Source organism: Schistocerca gregaria, chromosome 2, assembly GCF_023897955.1.
Source record: "Schistocerca gregaria isolate iqSchGreg1 chromosome 2, iqSchGreg1.2, whole genome shotgun sequence".
NCBI classification, from domain to species: Eukaryota; Metazoa; Arthropoda; class Insecta; order Orthoptera; family Acrididae; genus Schistocerca; species Schistocerca gregaria.
In genome coordinates, this window is record NC_064921.1 from 538,118,306 (window position 1) to 538,144,761 (window position 26,456).

The 26,456-nt window shown below is 38.0% G+C and overlaps 1 protein-coding gene across 5 annotated transcripts in view; it reads left to right on the forward strand.

Moving 5' to 3' along the window:
- The window catches only part of LOC126330961 (transmembrane channel-like protein 5), a 246,360-nt gene that overhangs the window by 183,670 nt on the left and 36,234 nt on the right, over nucleotides 1–26,456 (forward strand). For all 5 annotated transcript variants that reach the window (XM_049996433.1, XM_049996434.1, XM_049996436.1 and 2 more), the window contains exons 12-13: nucleotides 1,989–2,098; nucleotides 8,764–8,923. In XM_049996433.1, coding sequence (XP_049852390.1) covers nucleotides 1,989–2,098; nucleotides 8,764–8,923 — 270 coding nt within the window. The remainder of the gene's footprint in view (nucleotides 1–1,988; nucleotides 2,099–8,763; nucleotides 8,924–26,456) is intronic.

A 26,456-nucleotide genomic window follows, 5' to 3' on the forward strand; every position in this document is an offset into this window, starting at 1 on the left:
TGCCCTTTTTTGCACCCTTTCGATATCCTCCGTCAATCCCACCTGGTAAGGATCCCACACCGCGCAGCAATATTCTAACAGAGGACGAACGAGTGTAGTGTAAGCTGTCTCTTTAGTGGACTTGTTGCATCTTCTAAGTGTCCTGCCAATGAAACGCAACCTTTGGCTCGCCTTCCCGACAATTATGTGGTCCTTCCAACTGAAGTTGTTCGTAATTTTAACACCCAGGTACTTAGTTGAATTGACAGCCTTGAGAATTGTACTATTTATCGAGTAATCGAATTCCAACGGATTTCTTTTGGAACTCATGTGGATCATCTCACACTTTTCGTTATTTAGCGTCAACTGCCACCTGACACACCATACAGCAATCTTTTCTAAATCGCTTTGCAGCTGATACTGGTCTTCGGATGACCTTACTAGACGGTAAATTACAGCATCATCTGCGAACAGTCTAAGAGAACTGCTCAGATTGTCACCCAGGTCATTTATATAGATCAGGAACAGTAGAGGTCCCAGGACGCTTCCCTGGGGAACACCTGATATCACTTCAGTTTTACTCGATGATTTGCCGTCTATTACTACGAACTGCGACCTTCCTGACAGGAAATCACGAATCCAGTCGCACAACTGAGACGATAACCCATAGCTCCGCAGCTTGATTAGAAGTTGCTTGTGAGGAACGGTGTCAAAAGCTTTCCGGAAATCTAGAAATACGGAATCAACTTGAGATCCCCTGTCGATAGCGGCCATTACTTCGTGCGAATAAAGAGCTATCTGCGTTGCACTAGAGCGATGTTTTCTGAAGCCATGCTGATTACGTGTGAATAAGGCAAATGTGGCAACAATTCATACCTTAGTTTGTGTAATTTTACCATAGCGATGACACACGTTTTCAATCCTGAGTCAAGAGTCGCAGCACCCATCTTGTGGATAACTTTTTCATTTCTAATGCTGTAGTAAAAATGTGATATACCCTTTCAGATGACATCTGTCAAGTGTGAGGAATGTCACTCACTTTCAATCGGCAGTCCTCCATGACCATTTTGTGCACTTTTGCAATGATTTCTGGAGTAGTGACACATCTTGGTCAACCACTGGGCATTTCATCATCTGAGCTGTCCCAACCAAATTTAAATTCATTTGTCCACTTGGCAACATTTGAGTATGAATGAGCAGAGTCCCCCAATGTAATCTGTAAATCAGCATGAATGTCCTTTTCTTTCATACCTTTCTTTACAAAGTTCTTAATAACTGCTTGAATCTGGATTTTTCCATCTTCGCAAATCATTACACGGGAACAACAACAGAGCCATGTCACCACCACAGCTTTCTTCCAGGATCACTGATGTGGCACGTGTTTACAGGCAACAGTCCAATGAAAACATGTTGCACTAGTGTTGACCTCTTGTGGTGATTCCGAGAACTTTTCAATCACTTTTGTATTTCTGCCTTACCAGAGCCAAGTTGGTATGTGGAAACAACCATGTGATACTGAAGTGAATCTACTGCAAGAAGTTTTATGTGGTCATGAAATTTAAACTATTGTTCTCTTATATCAATGCCAACCACCAAAGGACATATTCGATGACCTAGTCAGCAGAGCATGATGCTCAGCACGACATGATTAATGCTGTCAATCCTTCTGCATCTCCTCGCATACGTGCATACACACTTTCCATGTTCTGCACCACCTGCTTCAGTAAGTTACACAGCTGTGAACTATCCCTCCTACATATCCTTTAGTTCTACCATTATTCACGTTAGTAACAATAATGTAGAAAATTAGATTTTTAATTTTTGTTTGTTTTACGTTTCTAAAAAAACAACTGTTGTAGCCCATCCTAAATCACCCATGTTATATTTTTTTTTCTTCTTGGTCTGAGAAACAGCCCAATATTCTGTTGCTAGAAACTAACTATCACATTAAATCTCTATTTTTGCAGTAACCTAACTTGTCTAACACAATCATTTGTTTTTTTTTTTAGTGCTGGGAGACATCTTTAGGACAGGAACTTTATCGTCTTGTTATTTTGGACTTTTTCATTTCAACACTAGGAAGTTTCCTTATAGAATTCCTTCTTAAGAAAGTGGGCAGGTAAGTTCTTTCATAATGCAGTTTCTCGTCTTGCATGTACGTTTTAATTCACTTTTAAATTAGCTGTAATATATGCATTATTTAATTCCTTACTTTAAATCCATATGCTCGAAGAGGAGATTTCAGTGACAGGACCCAGATAAAAATTTGCACGTACAGTTCACTCTATTCTTCTCTATGCAGAAGAACCCAAAAATTTATATTCAAGAGGGCCTTTGGAACATTGACCCTCTGTTGTTCCAATATACACATTGTCCTTTGAGTGTAGTTCTAGAAAGATCTGCTAATGATATTTTCATGGATATTAATAAATGGTTTAAAGCCAACTCATTGACATTAAACTTTGAAAAGACTCACTACATGCAATTCAGAACCTGTAAGAGGTTTCCACCCAGCATATGCATAAAGTATGAAGAAGAGGAGATAGAAGAGGTTGACAGTCTTAAATTCCTGGGATTACAACTTGATAATAAATTCAGTTGGGAGGAGCACACCACACAACTGCAGAAACGCCTTCACAAATCTGTATTTGCAGTTCGAGTGTTAGCAGACATAGGCGACATAAAAGTGAAAAAGTTGCATACTTTGCCTACTTTCATTCCATAATGTCATATGGTATAATATTTTGGGGTAACTCTTCAAGTCAAACAAAAGTTTTCAGAGTCCAAAAGTGTGTAACACGTATTATTTGTGGAGTAAACTCACGGAGATATTGTAGAAACCTCTTCAAAGAACTGGGTATACTAACTACTGCCTCTCAGTATATTTACTGCTTAATGAAATTTGTCCTAAATAATATATCTCTTTTTCCAACAAACAGCTCAGTTCATACATACAATACCAGGAACAAAACTGATGTGCACAATGACTTTAAAGCACTTACTTCAATTCAAAAAGGAGTCCACTACTCAGGAACATTCGTTTTCAATAATTTGTCAGCAAACATAAAAAAATTTAGTTACAAATAAAGATCAGTTTAAAAGGAGCCTGAAAGACTTACTAGTGGCTAACTCCTTCTACTCCATTGACGAATTTTTTAATAGAAACAAATGATGTGTTGTATACATTTATACTATTAGTATTGTTATCTCCTCAACACAGATCTATGGAACAAAAAACTAATCTAATCTAATCTAGGGAAACAGATCACTTTGTTGGTGTATAGATCACAACTGAATAATTGGCATTAATCTCATAAGGACTACAATCACATTAACCTGAAAAAGTAGACAGTTGTAAATACTTGTAAATCATATATTGATGATCTTACAAATCCTCATTACTGTTGTCAGTAATCATAGTAACACCAAGCTGGTGTTGAAAGAGACTATAAAATTCAGAAGTTAAGACCTTGTTATCATCTGTTGTCAATTGATGTGGGTTTTTAGCTGCTTATAACATTTATTATGAGTGATTTGTTCACTGAATAATTAATAACTACTAATCTAAAAATTGAAATAGACAAGAGTTAATGAAGTGCACAAAATAAAAGTAAAATTTAAATCTCAGTAAATGTTTCAATAATTAATCTGCTAATAGGAGGGGGGGAAAAAAAAAGAAAAAAACAGAAAATTTTTTAAGCAACTGGGCAAAATGTTAATAGTTAGATACTGATAGAGTATGCAGAGATATTGTGTGTAGATACTGTTAAGAAGGAAACTATCTTTCACTAAAAGGATGGATGTGACCATAGTAAACAGTCTAGTAACTTGAATAAGATCTTATAAAAGGAAGGGAGAGGTTCAGAATTTGGTGGACAGTAGTAGTGAGATAATGGAAATGTGACCATCAAATCCTCCGAGTAAAAATAGTGAGAGGCATAGACAACAGTGAAAGAGAGAGAGCTTCTTTCTTTCGCCATGAGAGTCTTTTGGTGCTCTCCTTTTCAGCCTCAGTGACTTTAATGTCAGTAATGAAAATTGGGCATAAAATGTGTATCTGGTTGTTACTTTTCGTCTTAAACAATGCTATGTTAATTTCTTCTCCCTCTTAGTTTGCTAACCTCCTGCCTCTTCAGTTTCCTTCAGTCTTATTAGTATGTGTTTCATCTTTTTTTTCTCCTTTCGGTACTGCCCCTATTCTCCAGTGTCACTTTCTATTTTTATACATTCTTCTTCTGGGTTTTATTTTTATTTTTGTGAGATTGCTTCTTATCATTCTCTAATTTTTTAATCACTGGTATGTTAATGGTGTGCATTTCATTCAGTATTGGAATGTAAGCTGTTACACTTGCTCTTATTTCTGACTTGGTTAATAATTGTAGGTAATGGAAAACATAATTGTGTAGCCAAGTATGTTCTCTGCTGGTCTGAAGATATGATCACCTTTACTATGAGTATTTGTGTGTACCTTCAAGTTTTTGACCCTGTTGTCAGGAGCCCTGAGATGCAAATGAAAACTTCATTTTGTCAGATCATCCCTCCATCGATCCTCTTGATCAACAGGTAACTGTAATTTAAAATTATGGTAATTGTGTCGTGTGAAAGCCTTATGACTACACAGTTACTGAATCTAAATTCAGGAGATTTTTTTTCCTCCTGAAACTTATTCTTTATTTTTTAAAAATCAAATGTTGTTGTTTGTTGTTGTTGTTGTCTTCAGTCCTGAGACTGGTTTGATGCAGCTCTCCATGCTACTCTATCCTGTGCAAGCTGCTTCATCTCCCAGTACCTACTGCAACCTACATCCTTCTGAATCTGCTTAGTGTACTCATCTCTCGGTCTCCCTCTACGATTTTTACCCTCCACGCTGCCCTCCAATGCTAAATTTGTGATCCCTTGATGCCTCAAAACATGTCCTACCAACCGATCCCTTCTTCTAGTCAAGTTGTGCCACAAACTTCTCTTCTCCCCAATCCTATTCAATACCTCCTCATTACTTACGTGATCTATCCACCTTATCTTCAGTATTCTTCTGTAGCACCACATTTCAAAAGCTTCTATTCTCTTCTTGTCCAAACTAGTTATCGTCCATGTTTCACTTCCATACATGGCTACACTCCAAACAAATACTTTCAGAAACGACTTCCTGATACATAAATCTATATTCGATGTTAACAAATTTCTCTTCTTCAGAAACGCTTTCCTTGCCATTGCCAGTCTACATTTTATATCCTCTCTACTTCGACCATCATCAGTTATTTTACTTCCTAAATAGCAAAACTCCTTTACTACTTTAAGTGTCTCACTTCCTAATCTAATTCCCTCAGCATCACCCGATTTAATTTGACTACATTCCATTATCCTCGTTTTGCTTTTGTTAATGTTCATCTTATATCCTCCTTTCAAGACACTGTCCATTCCGTTCAACTGCTCTTCCAAGTCCTTTGCCGTCTCTGACAGAATTACAATGTCATCGGCGAACCTCAAAGTTTTTACTTCGTCTCCATGAATTTTAATACCTACTCCAAATTTTTCTTTTGTTTCCTTTACTGCTTGCTCAATATACAGATTGAATAACATCGGGGAGAGGCTACAACCCTGTCTCACTCCTTTCCCAACCACTGCTTCCCTTTCATGCCCCTCGACTCTTATTACTGCCATCTGGTTTCTTTACAAATTATAAATAGCCTTTCGCTCCCTGTATTTTACCCCTGCCACCTTTAGAATTTGAAAAAGAGTATTCCAGTCAACATTGTCAAAAGCTTGCTCTAAGTCTACAAATGCTAGAAACGTAGGTTTGCCTTTTCTTAATCTTTCTTCTAAGATAAGTCGTAAGGTCAGTATTGCCTCACGTGTTCCAACATTTCGACGGAATCCAAACTGATCCTCCCCGAGGTCTGCGTCTACCAGTTTCTCCATTCGTCTGTAAAGAATTCGCGTTAGTATTTTGCAGCCGTGGCTTATTAAACTGATAGTTTGGTAATTTTCACATCTGTCAGCACCTGCTTTCTTTGGGATTGGAATTATTATATTCTTCTTGAAGTCTGAGGGTATTTCGCCTGTCTCATACATCTTGCTCACCAGCTGGTAGAATTTTGTCATGACTGCCTCTCCCAAGGCCGTCAGTAGTTCTAATGGAATGTTGTCTACTCCGGGGGCCTTGTTTCGACTCAGGTCTTTCAGTGCTCTGTCAAACTCTTCACGCAGTATCGTATCTCCCATTTCGTCTTCATCTACATCCTCTTCCATTTCCATAATATTGTCCTCAAGTACATCGCCCTTGTATAAACCTTCTATATACTCCTTCCACCTTTCTGCCTTCCCTTCTTTGCCTAGAACTGGGCTGCCATCTGAGCTCTTGATATTCATACACGTGGTTCTCTTCTCTCCAAAGGTCTCTTTAATTTTCCTGTAGGCAGTATCTATCTTACCCCTAGTGAGATAAGCTTCTACATCCTTACATTTGTCCTCTAGCCATCCCTGTTTAGCCATTTTGCACTTCTTGTCGATCTCATTTTTGAGACGTTTGTATTCCTTTTTGCCTGCTTCATTTACTGCATTTTTATATTTTCTCCTTTCATCAATTAAATTCAATATTTCTTCTGTTACCCAAGGATTTCTAGCAGCCCTCGTCTTTGTACCTACTTTATCCTCTGCTGCCTTCACTACTACATCCCTCAGAGCTACCCATTCTTCTTCTACTGTATTTCTTTCCCCTATTCCTGTCAATTGTTCCCTTATGCTCTCTCTGAAACTCTGTACAACCTCTGGTTCTTTCAGTTTATCCAGGTCCCATCTCCTTAATTTCCCACATTTTTGCAGTTTCTTCAGTTTTAATCTACAGGGCATAACCAATAGATTGTGGTCAGAGTCCACATCTGCCCCTGGAAATGTCTTACAACTTAAAACCTGGTTCCTAAATCTCTGTCTTACCATTATATGATCTATCTGGTACCTTTTAGTATCTCCAGGGTTCTTCCACGTATACAACCTTCTTTCATGATTCTTAAACCAAGTGTTAGCTATGATTAAGTTGTGCTCTGTGCAAAATTCTACTAGGCGGCTTCCTCTTTCATTTCTTAGCCCCAATCCATATTCACCTACTATGTTTCCTTCTCTCCCTTTTCCTACACTCGAATTCCAGTCACCCATTACTATTAAATTTTCGTCTCCCTTCACTATCTGAATAATTTCTTTTATTGCATCGTACATTTCTTCAATTTCATCATCATCTGCAGAGCTAGTTGGCATATAAACTTGTACTACTGTAGTAGGTGTGGGCTTCGTATCTATCTTGGCCACAATAATGCGTTCACTATGCTGTTTGTAGTAGCTTACCCGCATTCCTATTTTCCTATTCATTATTAAACCTACTCCTGCATTACCCCTATTTGATTTTGTGTTTATAACCCTGTAGTCACCTGACCAGAAGTCTTGTTCCTCCTTCCACCGAACTTCACTAATTCCCACTATATCTAACTTTAATCTATCCATTTCCCTTTTTAAATTTTCTAACCTACCTGCCCGATTAAGGGATCTGACATTCCACGCTCCGATCCGTAGAACGCCAGTTTTCTTTCTCCTGATAACGACATCCTCCTGAGTAGTCCCCGCCCGGAGATCCGAATGGGGGACTATTTTACCTCCGGAATATTTTACCCAAGAGGATGCCATCATCATTTAATCATACAGTAAAGCTGCATGTCCTTGGGAAAAATTACGGCTGTAGTTTCCCCTTGCTTTCAGCCGTTCGCAGTACCAGCACAGCAAGGCCGTTTTGGTTAATGTTGCAAGGCCAGATCAGTCAATCATCCAGACTGTTGCCCCTGCAACTACTGAAGAGGCTGCTGCCCCTCTTCAGGAACCACACGTTTGTCTGGCCTCTCAACAGATACCCCTCCGTTGTGGTTGCACCTACGGTACGGCCTTCTGTATCGCTGAGGCACGCAAGCCTCCCCACCAACGGCAAGGTCCATGGTTCATGGGGGGAGGAAAAAAATCAAATACACACTTTAAACTAGAAAATCTTACTGACTGGTGCAAAAATCGTAAACACTATAGCAGTAACCTGGATATTATTGGCTGTGTAAAGAAAAGAAAAAACAAGAATTTGATATAATTACAAAACTCTTCTATTTCATGAGTAGTGACCTACTAACACATACTTAATCATGGTCTCTCTTGGATTTTCTATTAATTTAAAATATTAAAATAATTTATATGAATTTTGACATTTTGTTGATAATGACACCTTAGTTGTGGAATGTATAACTTATACAGGAGCACCACTGTATTCCTGACAGCTAACACAGAAATACTGGCATTAATGTATAGCTTATACAGGAGCACAACTGTATTCCTGATAGCTAACACAGAAATACTGGCATTAATGAATAATAAGCATTCCTATCACTGATCACTGCAAAACTGAGTTTCCAATGAAACTGTATTCCTGATAGCTAACACAGAAATACTGGCATTAATGAATTTCATTGGAAACTCAGTTTTGCAGTGATCAGTGATAGGAATGCTTATTATTCATCAATGCCAGTATTTCTGTGTTAGCTATCAGGAATACAGTGGTGCTCCTGTATAAGTTATACATTCCTGATAGTATAACATAGAAAACATATTGTGTTTGATTTAAGGGTCAGAGTAGGTATTATCTGTTTGATGTTTGTCATTGGTATTAGATAATTATAAATTCTAAATAAAATTTTACATTTGTGTTTTTCTAAATCAACTTGACAATTGTCTGTTTTAAGAAATATTATTCTTTTACAGGAGTTCGTGTATCAAAATTGCTCCACCAGAGTTTGACATTACACGAAACACCTTGAATCTCATATACAATGAGACTTTAGTTTTTGTAGGCTTTTTCTACAGCCCACTTCTTCCTCTTGTTGTAACAATAAAAATGTTTATTACATTCTACATTAAGAAAGTAAGTCACCTCTCCATTTTGACTTTGCTTGAAATAATATTAATTCTCTATTTTATTTTTGTGTTCTGAAATTATTAATAAATTGTATTTTTTTTATTGCAGTTTTAATGTTTGTGATTACAAAGATAAATTTATTAAACTGTTGAAATATTTCAGAAAAATAAGATACATGTACTGTTCTAAGGCATATTGCTGAGCTATATTTTTTGTTGGTTCTCATAATATTACTTTAAGATACATGTTCAGGTAAATGTTACTAAAAAAATACTGGAAATTAGCAATTGTGAGCACCCATAGTAGGGACAGCAGTCAATAGGGTAACCCATAATGTGTCTATGGGCATACCTTAGGGATGGAAGTAGAAACCTTAGCAAATGTTTGTTACTTCAGTTAATAAAATTAGGTTTTCTTACTGGAAGTCTCCCTTGTGCTGTGACAAGCATGCTGTCTTATGAATTTGTTGTGATGTTTCTTTGCTACATGTCAGCATACATCCATACTTTAAAACAACACTGATGTCATTGAAGTACACTGCCCAGTGACAGTCACTAGCGGTTCAGTTTTGACCGTGTTGAGTACTTTCAAGGCTGTTCCATCTGGCTACTGTTAGATCCCCTTATGAGTTTCGGTTTGCTGAACCTTTGTGTTATACCCAAATCTTGTCATTTCGTGGTTTGTTCGGTTAGTGATAGTAGATTATGTGTACAGTGGAATGCTACTTTGGGAGAGGGCTGAAGGAATTTTGGAAGGATGTTCCTCATTTTGAGTGTGAAGAAAGGTTGAGGTTATGCTGTTTCAGTCCAAGGTGTATTGGATAACTGTGTGCGAGAGAATGGGTGGGAGGCTGGGGTTGGATTTGAAGTTGGAGTGGGCTCCTTACTAGCTGATTAGTGCATGTATTTGTTGAAGAATTAGGAGCATACATGAATATGACTTATTAGATTTGTTTGGGGTCCAGGTTTGGAGATTGTGCTGGCTGTGAATGCATTAATAAAACTTTCTGCCTACTAGGAAAGGGATTGATCATTACAGCAGATTGTCCTTGGATGGCTGGATGATACATTAGAGAATTTTTAGCATGGAACGGATGACAGCTATTGAGGTAGAGGTACTGTTGTTGTGCTTTATATGGATAAAACTTTTTACAGAGCCGTTGGAAATTTGTTGATCAACATCCAGGAAGGCAGAGTGCTGAACGGAGCAGGACAGTATGAAATGGACAGAGAAAAGATGCTAAAGCTGTGACTGGTAAAAGATAGTGTGTCTTGACACTCGGTCCAGTTCATGAAGAGATCATCAGTGAACCTGAACCAGAGAAAGTGTCTTGCATCTGGGTCGACTAACAAAGTTTGGTTAAATATTTTAAGTCTTGATCACAGTAAAAAATAAAATTACAGTTTGCTGATTACTAGTTTCAGTTGATTAATAATAGTCTTCAGATCTATGAAAATGAACAGAAAATTGACTTTCAGTCAATGTAAAAACTTAACAATCTCTAAGACAAAAGTGTTAAAACATTAAGATAGTTAAAAATGTACCATGCTTGCTAAGGAATCTGCACGTAAGTACTACATGTTACGAACCTATAGTAAAAAGTTGGTAAAAAAAGCATGACTTACGTGCAAGCTGCTCAAACCCACTATGGTTTGCCAGTAATGCCTGACGCACACAAGTATGCAGAGTGACAATTTTAGGAAACCAATAGAAGTAATTATTAGCATCAATATATAATTTATTTAAAAAAAGCTCAAAGATGTACATGAAAATGGCAATCACAATATAAATATAAAATCCACAATAGCTGGGTCAATAGTACATAAGAAAAATATTAATTATCAGATGGTAGCTATTAAAACATAGATTAAAACTAAGAAATGTGATATCTGTATTTCAAATGCTGATCAGAAGAATGTTTTAATCTAATATTAAATTGTTGTCAAGACTTCGGGGATGGTGACATAGCCCGAATATTGCATCGGTTATACTCCAAAGGAGGAGCAATGTAGGACCTGCACCGGTTGTTTCTCAGCTTCATAAATGTATTACTACATTTGTCTTATGTCTGTTGTCTGTATAGAGGTAGTCCATGAAGCTTGTACTGCAAATAAATAAAAAAAACACAGATGATACTACCTGTCACTCATATTGGTGGGGCAGGAAAGGAATAAAAGGAAAACTGTCTGTTACTTGCTTTGCAGCATTCACATTCCCCTTGATTGCTGCCATACGCTGTGCCTCACAGGGTAACACGCAGCGTAGAGGGCATCAGTTATTGTCTGCTACACACACTCTGCTTATTTTCGAGATGGCCTTCCAGTACCATTCTGTGAAACAGTTCTAATTCCCACAAGCTGAAAAAAGATGAACTTTTTTACAGGACCTGGTAGACCTGTGCATTTCAATTCAGTTTATTTGGGTGCAACATTTGAATTATGTGCATGCATGACATGAGTGAAGAAGAAGGCGGCAGGCAAGCATGTTGCCTGTGACCACTGGCTGAGGGCATCTTCTGCTCTGTCAAAAGCTGTGATGGCCGCTGACCACTTGGTCACCAAGAAGTCTGTCCACATGCTCTTTGACAAAGCACACTGGACCTGGTAGTGACTTGAGCATGCTTTTGACGGTTGTGAAGTATTAAAGTATTGCTCACATTTGTGCACACGCAGCACAAATCTTGGTATGTTCACATGAGCACAAGATGTCACTGGAAAGAGAGTGTCTATACAATTCCAATGATATGCAGATATGTCCAGGGAATTGAGTCTGTGGAGAGATACAGTGCCAAGTAGATTAGATTCAATATTATTCACTAAATAATTTATAACTTCAAAACTATTTATCACAACAAGAAATCAAGCTCACATATTATAGCACATATGGATGGAGTTATCTTCATATTTTATAACTTTATTATTTATTCTGTTGACGACATTCAATTGGACATTTAATTTAATAACCATCTCTTTTGATTGAAAACAAGACACACATTTAGCAGGGCAATACTCCATGTTGGCAGACATTAATTTACACCATTCCACTATTTGGATTTTAAGGTTTATAATTTTTATTTTTTATAGTTAAATTTGAATAGTTCTGCCCATAAGTTGAAACTGAATAGAAATGCGTAAAATCTGGCTATGGAATGGAAAGATGAGCCAATTTACAACTAAAATAAAGTACTGTTGATATTTGTATGATAATCGTCAAAGGTACATGGGTTACATAAACTACTTTCAGCATTGTAAATTCAAAGTTGCAAATGCTTTAAGTTAATTTGTGAGCAAACTATGGCTTCTACAGTTTATTGTAGGATATGAATCTTGTGTAGAATTTCAACATTCATCCTATGGCACATTCAGATTTCTGTTTAAATTAATGGATAATAAGTTGTGTAAAAGATTGGTGATCTCATTAGGTCATTATGTGATGTCAATGCATGCCCTTTACTAGCTTAGGGTGCCGTAATCATGAAGTTCATGAACCAAACCTTTATAAGGATGGCAGCCATATTGCTCAAGGTCTGTCTGAGTTAGACTGTTTTGGAGGGCAGTTATAGGTAGTTGGTACTGGAGGTGGTTGAAAGTTTATGGATGCTAACTTGGTCACATCTACTTCGGTGATAGAAATATTTTGGCATGACTTCAGTGGTACTTAGAATTACTGTTGGAACTCTGATTATTTTTTGGTTTGTGTTCAGAAGGACTTGGGATTTTTGTGATAAACTGTTTAGATCTCTGATTTTGACCATTTAGTGCGAATTTAATGGGCAATAAATATTTTATTGAAACTTAAATGTCTGTGGTTGGTACATGTAGTTTAGTTAGGGGAACACATGTTCTAAACCTAATGGTTGTTTGAGTTCTGGCTAGTTCATCAGTAATTGTTCTATAAAATTAGTCATTTAATTTAAGGTGACATTCGTTGGAAGGTAATCTGTTCCTAGATTAATGTTAGAGAGACACATCACATACAGGGGTACAGTTTGCAGCTTTTGTTTTGTAGAGGAGTCCATTTGCTGTTTGTGAAGTGGAAAGTGGCTAGGAATGTATTTCTTTTGATGAGAAAACACAAAATGACTGCATCCAATGTCAATGTCTGAACAAAATTAGGAATGATAGGGAAGATGAATCCTGCCTGTATTCTGGACTGCAATAAAAACAAGGTTGGTGAGGATCACAGTGACCAGCTAATGGGCTGCTATTCTTTTGAGAGGATGCAAATAGTGGTGGAAGAAAGCTTTTTTTAATATTTTCATGATTATGATTGTAAATTCCTATGTTTTCTATAAAAAGTCAAGACCTACTAACAGATATTTTGTTGAATTTGTTACCAAATTGGCTACAGCATTGGTGGACAATGGAGGTCTTGGTGGATCACCTTCTGCTCAAAACCGTTCACCTATAAAGAGACTCAATGGAAGAATCTTAAATCGATTCTAGCTACAGAAGTACTAAAATGACCTTAGAGGAAATGTAAGATATTTGTAGAACAAATCAAGATAAGATCGTAAAAAGTGGCAAGAGAACATCCAGTTGCTTTTGTGACAACTGCTACATAGAGTATTGTTTACCAAAATGGTTCAGAATTTTTCGTACTAAGGAAATTATAGCAAAGTAATTTTCAACAAAAACCTACATTTTCAAACTGCTTTGTTTTTAGTAGCAATAACGTGGAATTCTATTTGCATTTGGGAAACAAAAAACTTTTTTTCCTTGTTGTGAATACATGTTTTCATTTCGGTATGGAAAACAGGGTTGCCAATGTAAATCTATGCTTCTTCACACCATTTCGTAGAGTAAAGACCCTGCTTTCACATACAGTAAACTGACTTATGTTCTGTGCAGTAAAAACCACTTTATAAAATTCAGAAAAATAAAGATAAAGTTCAATATCAGCCAGTTGAACTCCACACAAGCTGTCTAGTCCTCAATGTTTTACAGGCCAATGGCCACCCACTGTGGCTGAGGTGCCACCTCCAAATGGCATGTGTAGTTACCATTGCGGCAGAATGAAGTCAACAGAGACAGAGAAATTTTAAAACAGACTGCAGTAGCTAATGCATACAAAACAGTCAATGTATCTCATATTCATAATAAAATTAAAAAAGGTAACTCCCACAAATTGCTAATAACAAGACAATGACCAAGAATGATAAAGAAAAGGCAAAAAATATGTTTCCAGGGCACATACATGCCAAATGTTATGGAAAGTTGAGTAGTGCTTTTGGAAAACTGACATAAAGATAGAGTGCCAAACTACAAACACTTTAAAATCAAATCTTCGACATAAAATTGCTCCTCAATTAGACATATTTCTTAGTTCAGGAGTACAGAAAGTTAAATGCAATGACTGTGGCCTATGTTTCTTTGGTCAGCCAGACATATTACAGAGACCACACATTCTAGAATAAGATAGCTTTCGGTGTACACATCACTGCAGAGTGGCATTTGGTGTAAGATATTAACTATAATGTGGAAGTGCTGCACACTACATCCTATGTACTTTACTGTAAGAATTAGAAATTTATAGTAAACAGAAAAATTCTCGTGAACTAATACTCAATGAGTAATGCGCGTTTAATCAGAACTGTTGTTTTTATGGTCTTCAGTCTGACTACTGATTTGATGCAGCTCTCCATGCTAGTCTATCCTGTCTGAGCCTCTTCATCTCCAATAACTACTGCAGCCTACATCCTTTTAAATCCACTTACTGTATTCATCTCTTGGTCTCCCTCTATGACTTTTATCACCCATACTTCCCTCTAGTTCTAAACTGGTGATCCCTTAATGTCTCTAGAATGTGTCGTGTCTACTGATCGCTTCTTTAGGTCAAGTTGTGCTACAAATTTCTTTTTTACCCTATTCTATTCAGTACCACCTCATTAGTTACATGATTGATCCTTCTAATCTTCAACATTCTTCTGTAGCACCACATTTTGGAAGCTACTATTGTCTTTTTGTCTGTACTGTTTATTTTTCATGTTTCACTTCCATACATGGCTAAACTTCAGAGAAATACCTTCAGGAAAGACTTCCTAAAACTTAAATCTATATTCAATTTTAACGACTTTCTCTTATTCAGAAATGCCTTTCTTGACATTGCCAGTCTACATTTTATACCCCCTCTCCTTTGGCCTCTTCAGTTATTCTGTTGCGCAAATAGCACAACTAATCTACTACTTTAAGTGTCTTGTTTCCTAATCTAACTCGCTTAGCATCACCTGATTTAATTTGCCTACATTCCATTACTCTTGTCTTACTTTTGTTGATGTTCATCCTATATCCTCCTTTCAAGACCATGTCCGTCCCATTCAACTGCTCCTCCAAGTCCCTTGCTGTGTCTGACAGAATTACAGTGTCATTGGCAAACCTCAAAGTTTTTATTTCTTCTCCCTGAACTTTAATCCCCACTCCAAATTTTTCTTTGGTTTCCTTTACTGCTTGTTCAACATACATGTTTAATAATACTGGGGATAGGCTACAACCCTGTCTCACTTCCTTCTCAACCACTGCTTCCCTTTCATGCCCCTTGACTCTTATAACTGCCGTCTGGTTTCTGTATAAGTGATAAACAGCATTTTGTTCCCCGTATTTCACCACTGATACCTTCAGAATTTGAAATAGAGCATTTCAGTCAACATTATTGAAAGCTTTCTCTGTCTACAAATGCTGTAAACATAGGTGTGTCTTTCCTTAGCCTATCTTCTAAGATAAGTCGTAGGGTCAATATTGCCTCGTGTGTTCCTACATTTCTGTTGAATCCAAAGTGATGTTCTCCAAGGTCAGCTTCTACCAGTTTTTCCATGCTTCTGTAAAGAATTCATGTTAGCTTTTTGCACCTATGACTTACTAAACTCATAGTTCGCTAATTTTCACACCTGTTAGCAATGCTTTCTTTGGAATTGGAGTTACTACATTCTTCTTGAATTCTGAGGGTATTTCTCCTGTCTCATACATCTTGCAAACCACATGGAAGAGTTTTGTCATGGCTGGCTTTCCCAAGGCTATCAGTAGTTCTGACAGAACATTGTCTACTCCCGGGGCCTTGTTTCGACTTAGATCGTATAGAGCTTTGTCAAATTCTTCTCGCAGTATCATATCTTCCATCTCATCTTCATCTACATCTACATCCACTTCCCTTTCAATAATATTGCCTTCAAGTTCATTTCCCTTGAATAGATGCTCTGTATACTCCTTCCACCTTTCAGCTTTCCCTTCTTTGCTTAGGACTGGTTTTCCATCTGGACCTTTGTAATACATACTGCTGCTTCTCTCTTCCCGAAAGGCTTCTGTAATTTTTCTGTAGGCCATATCTGTCTTTCCCATTGTGAAATATTCTTGTAAATCCTTACATTTGTCCTGTAGCCATTCCTGCTTAGCCATTTTGCATTTCCTGTCAGTCTCATTTTTCAACCATTTGTATTCCTCTTCACCTGATATATTTGCTGCATTTTTAAATTTTCTTCTTTCATCAGTTAAATTCAATATCTCTTGTGTTATCCAGGGATTTCTTGCAGGCTTTGTCATTTTACCTATTTGATCCTCTGCTGCCTTCACTATTTAATTTCTTAAAGGTATCCATTTGTCTTCGAAAGTATTCATTTCCCCTTTTGTAGTCAACTTTTGTCTGGTGCTCCCTCTGAAACTCTCAACAACCTCTGGTTCTTTCAGTTTGCCCAGGTCTCATCTCCATAACTTCCAACATTTCTCCAGTTTCTTCTATTTTAATCTACAGTTCATAAACAATAAATTGTTGTCACAGTCCACATCTGCTCCTGGAAATTTCTTGCAGCTTAAAATCTGATCCTGAAATCTCAGTCTTATTATTATATAATCCATCTGGAACCTTCCACTGTCCCGAGGTCTCTTCCACCTATACAACCTTCTTTCATGGTTCTTAAACCAAGTATTAGTGATGATTAAATTATGCTCTGTGTAAAATTCTATCAGGTGGCTTCCTCTTTCATTCCTTTTCCTCAGTTCATATTCACCTTCTATTTTTCCTTCTCTTCCTTTTCCTAATATTGCATTCCAGTCCTCCATCACAATTAAATTTTCATCTCCTTTAACTATCTGAATAATTACTTTTATCACATCATACATTTCTTCATTCTCTTTACCATCTGCAAAGCTATTTGGCATATAGACATGCACTACTGTGGTAGGTGTGGACTTTTTATCTGCCTTGGCCGTGATAATGCATTCAATATTCTGTTCATAGCAGTTTATCTGCATTCCTATTTTCTTATTAATTATTAAACCCACTCCTGACCTAGCGAGGTAGCATGGTTGTTAGCACACTGGATCTGTACTGGAGAGGATGGTCATCTTGATTTAGGTTTTCCGTGATTTCCCTAAATCACTTCAGGCAAATGCCAGTGTGGTTCCTTTGAAAGGGCAGGGCTAGCTTCCTTTCCTGCCCTTCCCTGATCTGATGGGGCTAGTGACCTCTCTATTTGCTCCCCTCACCCAAATCAACCAGCCAAACTGACTCCTGCATTACCCCTATTTGACAATGAATTTATTCAGCTGACAGGAGGTCCTGCTCCTACTGCTACGGAATTTCATTAATTCCCACTATATCTAACTGCAACTCATCCATTTCCCTTTACAAATTTTCTAACCTACCTGTCTTGTTAAGGGATCTAACATTCCATTTTCCGATCCCTAGAATGCCAGTCGTTTTTTTTCCCCTCCTGATGACAACGTCCTCCTGAGTAGTCCCCACCTGGAGATCTGATTGGGGACTATTTTACCTCCAAAATATTTTAACCAAGAGGGCACCATCATTATTTAACTGTACAGTAGAGCTGCATGCACTCGGCAAAAATTACGCCTTGCTTTCAGCTATTCGCAGTACCAGCACAGCAGGGCTTTTTGGTGGATGTTACAAGGCCAGATCAGTCTATCCCCCATACTGTTCCCCCTGTAACTACTGAAAAGGCCGCAGGCCCTTCTCAGGAACCATACATTTGTGGTTGTGCCTACGGCACTGCTGTCTGAATTGCTGAGGCATATAAGCCACCCCACCAATGGCAAGGTCTGTGGTTCTAGTATACTTTCCTGAGATCACAGTCCAGGGCACTACAAAACCCTCCACACACTTCTCATTCAGAGAAGGTGACCAGCAGCCATGCATGCAGTGACAAATCATGGTGTCGTTCACATGGTCATTTGCCTTCCAAGAAAGTCTTCTAACTATCAATAGTTGTCATAGGAGCAGGAAAACCGGTGTAATTAACCATTCTCGGCAGCAATGCTGCCAGTGTGCCACAAAAACTAAACACCTTGTTTGGACTGTTGGTTACAATGTGCCCCTTTTTTGCTGTTTGCTAAAGGAGATACATCAACACTGGTTCCCATAGTTTACACTTATCATCCATTCCTAAAAACATCTCATTTTTCAGAGAGGCTAAGTGAAGAGTATTTTTCTCCAGATATAGAAAACCTGAGGAATTATGAACCCTACTTGTAGTGAATTACAGGCATTTCACGCATTAGACACTAAGTTCCCTTCGTACTGCACATTGCTCTTCTTCTCCATGTGAACTAATTTACTACCGAAGACTACTGAAGTACTGGAAACAGTCACAGTGTTACCAGAACCTTGTTTTTTTTAATGAAGATTTCCTACAGTTTTTCCCTCTTGAATGTTGTTCTTACTTATGACTGACCTTGGTTTAGTTCAATATCATACTCCTTTAGTGTTTCCATTAATGTGTTAATTATGTGTAGTAAATTTCCTTTTTTCATTGACTGCAGCACTTGCTGACCATCATACTTCATAATCTTGATGACTTTGACTCAAAAGCAAGCTCCTATTCCCTCTAGAGCTTAATTTTTCAATCATTATCCATGCAGATTACAATTTATAGATGTGAGGCTGTAGCATTGTAGCACTTCTCTTTCTAGTATCCCTTTAATCCAGACACATTGTCATATTTTGTCCAATACATTTACACTGTTTGATGATGAACTGATTGATTGGCATCTTTTTCTTTCAACATTGTCATCAGCATGTCCCATTTCATGTTCATGTGATTTTGCCTGCTCAGAGGTTTCTTCTGATTTCGTTTTACCTCACTTAACGGAACAGTCATTCATTTCCTTCTTCATGACAATTCTTGGCCGCATTATGCAGGGACAATGAGCCCATTTCTGCTGTGTTTTCATTGGGAAGTGTTTAATCACTCACCATGGTGCTTGGACTTAGCCCCCTCTGTTGTTCATCTCCACTCACATGAACCACTGGCTATTAAAGCAACATTTTGGCACAGACAACATTAACTATTTTAATATTTTTGATGACTTACTTTAAACAGGGTAAGCTTGGTATTTCAAAAGCACTGATGTGTGCCAAGGATTGAATTTTGAATATGTTCCACATGGAGGACTGCCAGTATAGAACTGCCACCTTCCAAGAGCCCATTGTGCTCATGCAATGACATCGGCTCCACTGCACGCACCTACTGGGAGATGGCATCTCAATCATAGTGGCCGACCATTGGTCTTTAACAACAATTTTAATAGTAAAGTGAAGCACTCTTGTTATGAGTTTTTATTTAATTTATAATTTAGAAATTACAATTTCTATTTAATCTTTCTTTTAATGCTAGCATTTATTAATTAATATATGTTCTAATGTATCCTTGATGCTGCTGTTATGAATTTTATATTGTGATTAGAATTTTCATATCTGATTTCATACTTGTCTCAATTTTTTTTAGAAATGTTATCATAATATTAATAATTATTATATTTGTGTCTTAAAATTGTTATTATATGTACTTTAGTGCTGCCTATCAATCATTTGTACTGGCAAACCACAAGCTTGCATAGAGGTTAGTCTTCTGATGGGTTTAAAAGTTAACAGACAAGCATCTTACCTACAGATTCCTTAGTAGGCGATAACATCATAAATAATGTATGACCGTACAGATTACTGAGTGTAGTGGCGCAGTGGGTAGCACACTGGAGTTGAATTTGGGAGGACGTCAGTTCAAGATTGCATTGGACCATCCTGATTTAGGTTTTACATGATTTCCCTAAACCACTTCAGGCAAATGCTGGGATGGTTCCTTTAGTGCTTGACTGACTTCCTCCCTCATTCTTCCCTAATCCGATGGAACCGATGACCTCACTGTTCGGTCACTTCCCCCAAATCAATCAATCAAACAATCTTACAGACTGTTAAGTTTTCATTTTAAGTAGGAGGCAATTTCCTATTTATTGCTGTAGGTGATACATTATGCCAGCAGTGTACTTAGATACAGAATCTTGATTAAGTAGGGCAGTATTTTACTCCTTTTATTATTTTTATGTTTTACTGATTTTTAATTGTTTTAAAGACTGTATGCTCACATTAACTGAAAGACAATTTTCTGTTTATTTTCAAAGTTCTGAAGATTATTGTTAATTAATCAGAACTGGTAATCAAGGAAACTAATTTTATTTTTATTAAAATGAAGGCTATTAAAATTCTTAACAAATAATACAGATTGCTTTATCTTCTTCACCTGACAATGTCAGGTCTTACAAATAAGGGCTCCTCTAGGGGGCCCATAAACAGATCAGTGCATAAGGGCAACATGTGGGTGACCATGGCAGTGCTGCAGAACTTTTACGCAGGTCTTCCACTTGAAGCATAAATAGTTATAGGTAAGGATACAGTCGGACGCATGTGTTAGGAGGTAGATAGGGGTTTTGTAGTCCGCAAGGCATGTGAAATGTGTTTTATTCATATCATAATGTACAGAATTTCAGAACATAAGTCTGATGCACAGAGGACATGCCAAGACTACAATTTAATAACGTAAAATTTTTGTGAAACTTAACAGTATTCCTTGCAGAAGAATTTACTTATTTAAAATATGTCAAACTTGCAGTATTACTTATTGAAGAATTTATACAGTACATGGTTTTATGTAATGCTACTTCAGAATTTGCATCCTTCATAACCAGCATGAATTTATACTTCATTTTAAGGGTCCACCTCAAAGTATCACTTCGTCCTTCATGAAATTTCCCACTGAGCAGTAGCACCTTTCAATTAGAAAATTGTGTAACTTGCTTCATAAAATATTTAGCTTCATATTCCTTATGTCACAACCTATATGTTGAGGAGTGTGAGCACACAATTTTAAGCAATGTGAGTTGAGTGTAAAGTTTTCTTTATCTTGTAATGTGCAGGTATTCAAAATGATTTTTTGTGAGTAGATCAGCTCTCCTGCATAGGAAAAGAATCACCTCAAAGATGTATAAAGATGGCACAGTTAATATTTTTAGGTCTTTTAAATAATGTTTGACATGGTTCCCTTTGCTATACAGTGCATGTGTTATGAATGATTCCTTTTTTTGCAGCTTTGAGATTTGTGAAACTTTTCCTGAGTTTCCCCAAAAAATTGTTCCATATCTAATAACAAATTAAAAATATATATAGTATGCTACTTTCCTCTTATTATGAGGCACTGACTAAAATTTCAATTGCAATATTTTCCACTTCAAATTTCTATCTAAATTTATTCCTAGGAATTTGACATTTAAATTCTTCCATTTTTTGATTATTATGAAAAATACAGATTTTTTTCAGTTTTTGACTGGTTGGTTTTACAACTCATGGTATGGGTGTTTGATATGTTTAGCATTAATCTATTTAGACTGCACCATGTTTCCAAGCTACTTAATGTATTCATGACACTCTGTGATGTATTGTCAGCATTTCCATCTTCAATTAGGGCAAATGTATCATCGGCGAACAAGGTTAGCTGAGTATTTGTATTGAAAGGCAAGCCAGTTCTATAAAACGGAAATAAAATTAACCCAATGACCGAGCCTTGAGGAACACCTTGCGACACTGTTTGCCATGCTGAGAAGTAATCTGCTGCATTTTATTTGTTATTACCCTTTGTTTCTGCTCCATGGGATGTGATTCAAAACATTTTAAAGCAATATTCCTTTTTCCATTTTACTCTGTTGAATATACGAGGTGCATTCAAGTTCTAAGGCCTCCGATTTTTTTTTCTAAATAACTACTCACCCGAAATCAATGAAACTGGTGTTACTTCTCGATGTAATCGCCCTGCAGACGTACACATTTTCACAATGCTGACGCAATGATTCCATGGCAGCAGCGAAGGCTTCTTTAGGAGTCTGTTTTGACCACTGGAAAATCGCTGAGGCAATAGCAGCACGGCTGGTGAATGTCCGGCCACGGAGAGTGTCTTTCATTGTTGGAAAAAGCCGAAAGTCACTAGGAGCCAGGTCAGGTGAGTAGGGAGCATGAGGAATCACTTCAAAGTTGTTATCACGAAGAAACTGTTGCGTAATGTTAGCTTGATTTGCAGGTGCGTTGTCTTGGTGAAACAGCATACGCGAAGCCCTTCCCGGACGTTTTTGTTGCAGTGCAGGAAGGAATTTATTCTTCAAAACATTTTTGTAGGATGCACCTGTTACCGTAGTGCCCTTTCGAACACAATGGGTAAGGATTATGCCCTCACTGTCCCAGAACATGGACACCATCATTTTTTCAGCACTGGCGGTTACCTGAAATTTTTTTGGCGGCGGTGAATCTTTGTGCTTCCATTGAGCTGACTGGCGCTTTGTTTCTGGATTGAAAAATGGTGTCCACGTCTCATCCATTGTCACAACCGACGAAAAGAAAGGCTCATTCATGTTGTCGTTGCGCGTCAACATTGCTTGGCAAGATGCCACACGGGCAGCCATGTGGTCGTCCGTCAGCACTCGTGGCACCCACCTGGATGACACTTTTCGCATTTTCAGGTCGTCATGCAGGATTGTGTGCACAGAACCCACAGAAATGCCAACTCTGGAGGCGATCTGTTTAACAGTCATTCGGCGATCCCCCAAAACAATTGTCTCCACTTTCTCAATCATATCGTCAGACCGGCTTGTGTGAGCCCGAGGTTGTTTCAGTTTGTTGTCACACGATGTTCTGCCTTCATTAAACTGTCGCATTCACGAACGCACTTTCGACACGTCCATAACTCCATCACCACATGTCTCCTTCAACTGTCGATGGATTTCAATTGGTTTCACACCAAACAAATGATTGCATGCTGTTCAAGGAAGGAAAACGTCGCCATTTTAAGTATTTAAAACAGTTCTCATTCATGCCGCTGGCGGTAAAATTCCATCTGCCGTACGGTGCTGCCATCTCTGGGACGTATTGACAATGAACGCGTCCTCATTTTAAAACAATGCGCATGTTTCTATCTCTTTCCAGTCCGGAGAAAAAAAAATCAGAGGCCTTAGAACTTGAATGCACCTCGTAAAAAGCAGCAGGGCACAGTTTACAGAGTTGATTCTGTTAGTAAGATTGCAGAATTATTTTCCTAACTAACAATGAAGTAATTTTTCAATAAAGTCATTCATGGTATCTGCTGTGCTTTTACCTTGTTGGAAGCTGTATTGGTTATTTGAAATGATGCCACACTTTGTGATGAGGCTTTGAATATGTGAAGCAGCTTTCTCTCTCTCTCTCTCTCTCTCTCTCTCTCTCTCTCTCTCTCTCTCTCTCCAATGTAGGGAAGTAACCTTCCTCAAATGCTTTGTTTATTATGAGAGAGAGAGGGTGACCTATAATGTTGTAAACTCACTGAAGTACTTTGGACGAGGTGGTGCTAGCTGGTGGCAAAGACATGGTAATGGACATTGTAGATATGTAAAATTAGGTGGCAGGCAATGAGTTGGAGGTGTAAATCAATTGGGCAGGAGATTCTTTCTTACGGAGCGAGGTAACCAGCTGCTATGAGGCTTGTATGGCATTTAGGTTTGTGGATATTAGGAAAAATATAGAAGTTGAATGTGCCGTTGGAGGTGGGGTTAAGAAAGAGGTAAATTTGTGGTAGAGGCTCTTGGCATGAGATTAAGGACTTTAGTAGGGATTTGAGTTTACACTGGACCCCAGGAATGGAATCACTGTGGTAGGTCTTCTAAGAGAAAGAGTGAGACATTTGGCAGAGTCCTTCTGCCAGATGATCACTGTGGTTTATCAATACAATTTTTATGTTGAGGAAGGATTATCAAGTCATGGTATGTTATAAGATTGCAGATGGCTGTTCTTACCTCTATTGAGAGGCTTGTGGTATTGAGAACTGACCTAGGAAAGGGAGGAGAGGCCAGTTCAAAAGAATAATTGACCATGTACTGGATACATATATACTCAGTACAACAGTTGATAATTGGAGGAAACCTCCATGGTATACAGTCACTATAAAAAAACTTCTAAAGCAACAGAGATTACTGCATAATATGTGTAAAACAAAGTACAGGACCATAGATGGAGAGATGTAGAATAAAACACATTAGACTATGAAGAGAGCAGTGAATGATGCTTTCAATGACTACCATAACAAAATATTTTCAAATGATATTTCACAAAACACAAAGAAATTTTAGCCATACAGAAAGGCTGTCAGTAGCACCAAAGTTGATGTTCAGTCCCTAGTGAATGAAGAACTAAAATGGAGTGTAGCAAAATAAAACCTTAAATGCTTAACTCTGTTTTCAAAATTCCTTTACAAATGAATACTCAGGAGAATTGCCCCAGTTTAATCCTTGTACCACTGAAAACAAACGTCTCAAAAATGAGATCGACAGGAAGTGCAAAATGGCTAAACAGGGATGGCTAGAGGACAAATGTAAGGATGTAGAAGCTTATCTCACTAGGGGTAAGATAGATACTGCCTACAGGAAAATTAAAGAGACCTTTGGAGAGAAGAGAACCACGTGTATGAATATCAAGAGCTCAGATGGCAGCCCAGTTCTAAGCAAAGAAGGGAAGGCAGAAAGGTGGAAGGAGTATATAGAAGGTTTATACAAGGGCGATGTACTTGAGGACAATATTATGGAAATAGAAGAGGATGTAGATGAAGACGAAATGGGAGATACGATACTGCGTGAAGAGTTTGACAGAGCACTGAAAGACCTGAGTCGAAACAAGGCCCCCGGAGTAGACAACATTCCATTAGAACTACTGACGGCCTTGGGACAGCCAGTCATGACAAAACTCTACCAGCTGGTGAGCAAGATGTATGAGACAGGCTAAATACCCTCAGACTTCAAGAAGAATATAATAATTCCAATCCCAAAGAAAGCAGGTGCTGACAGATGTGAAAATTACCGAACTATCAGTTTAATAAGCCACGGCTGCAAAATACTAACGCGAATTCTTTACAGACGAATGGAAAAACTGGTAGATGCAGACCTCGGGGAGGATCAGTTTGGATTCCGTCGAAATGTTGGAACACGTGAGGCAATACTGACCTTATGACTTATCTTAGAAGAAAGATTAAGAAAAGGCAAACCTACGTTTCTAGCATTTGTAGACTTAGAGCAAGCTTTTGACAATGTTGACTGGAATACTCTTTTTCAAATTCTAAAGGTGGCAGGGGTAAAATACAGGGAGCGAAAGGCTATTTATAATTTGTACAGAAACCAGATGGCAGTAATAAGAGTCGAGGGGCATGAAAGGGAAGCAGTGGTTGGGAAAGGAGTGAGACAGGGTTGTAGCCTCTCCCCGATGTTATTCAATCTGTATATTGAGCAAGCAGTAAAGGAAACAAAAGAAAAATTTGGAGTAGGTATTAAAATTCATGGAGACGAAGTAAAAACTTTGAGGTTCGCCGATGACATTGTAATTCTGTCAGAGGCGGCAAAGGACTTGGAAGAGCAGTTGAACGGAATGGACAGTGTCTTGAAAGGAGGATATAAGATGAACATTAACAAAAGCAAAACGAGGATAATGGAATGTAGTCAAATTAAATCGGGTGATGCTTAGGGAATTAGATTAGGAAATGAGACACTTCAAGTAGTAAAGGAGTTTTGCTATTTAGGAAGTAAAATAACTGATGATGGTCGAAGTAGAGAGGATATAAAATGTAGACTGGCAATGGCACGGAAAGCGTTTCTGAAGAAGAGAAATTTGTTAACATCGAATATAGATTTATGTATCAGGAAGTCGTTTCTGAAAGTATTTGTTTGGAGTGTAGCCATGTATGGAAGTGAAACATGGACGATAACTAGTTTGGACAAGAAGAGAATAGAAGCTTTCGAAATGTGGTGCTACAGAAGAATACTGATGATAAGGTGGATAGATCACGTAACTAATGAGGAGGTATTGAATAGGATTGGGGAGAAGAGAAGTTTGTGGCACAACTTGACTAGAAGAAGGGATCGGTTGGTAGGACATGTTTTGAGGCATCAAGGGATGACAAATTTAGCATTGGAGGGCAGCGTGGAGGGTAAAAATCGTAGAGGGAGACCGAGAGATGAGTACACTAAGCAGATTCAGAAGGATGTAGGTTGCAGTAGGTACTGGGAGATGAAGCAGCTTGCACAGGATAGAGTAGCATGGAGAGCTGCATCAAACCAGTCTCAGGACTGAAGACAACAACAACAACCACTGAAAAGACGAATGAAATAAGTATTGGTGTCAATGGTGTTAAGAAACAGTTTAAATAATTAAAACTGAACAAATCTTCATGGCCTGGTGCAATCCGTATCAGATTCTGCTC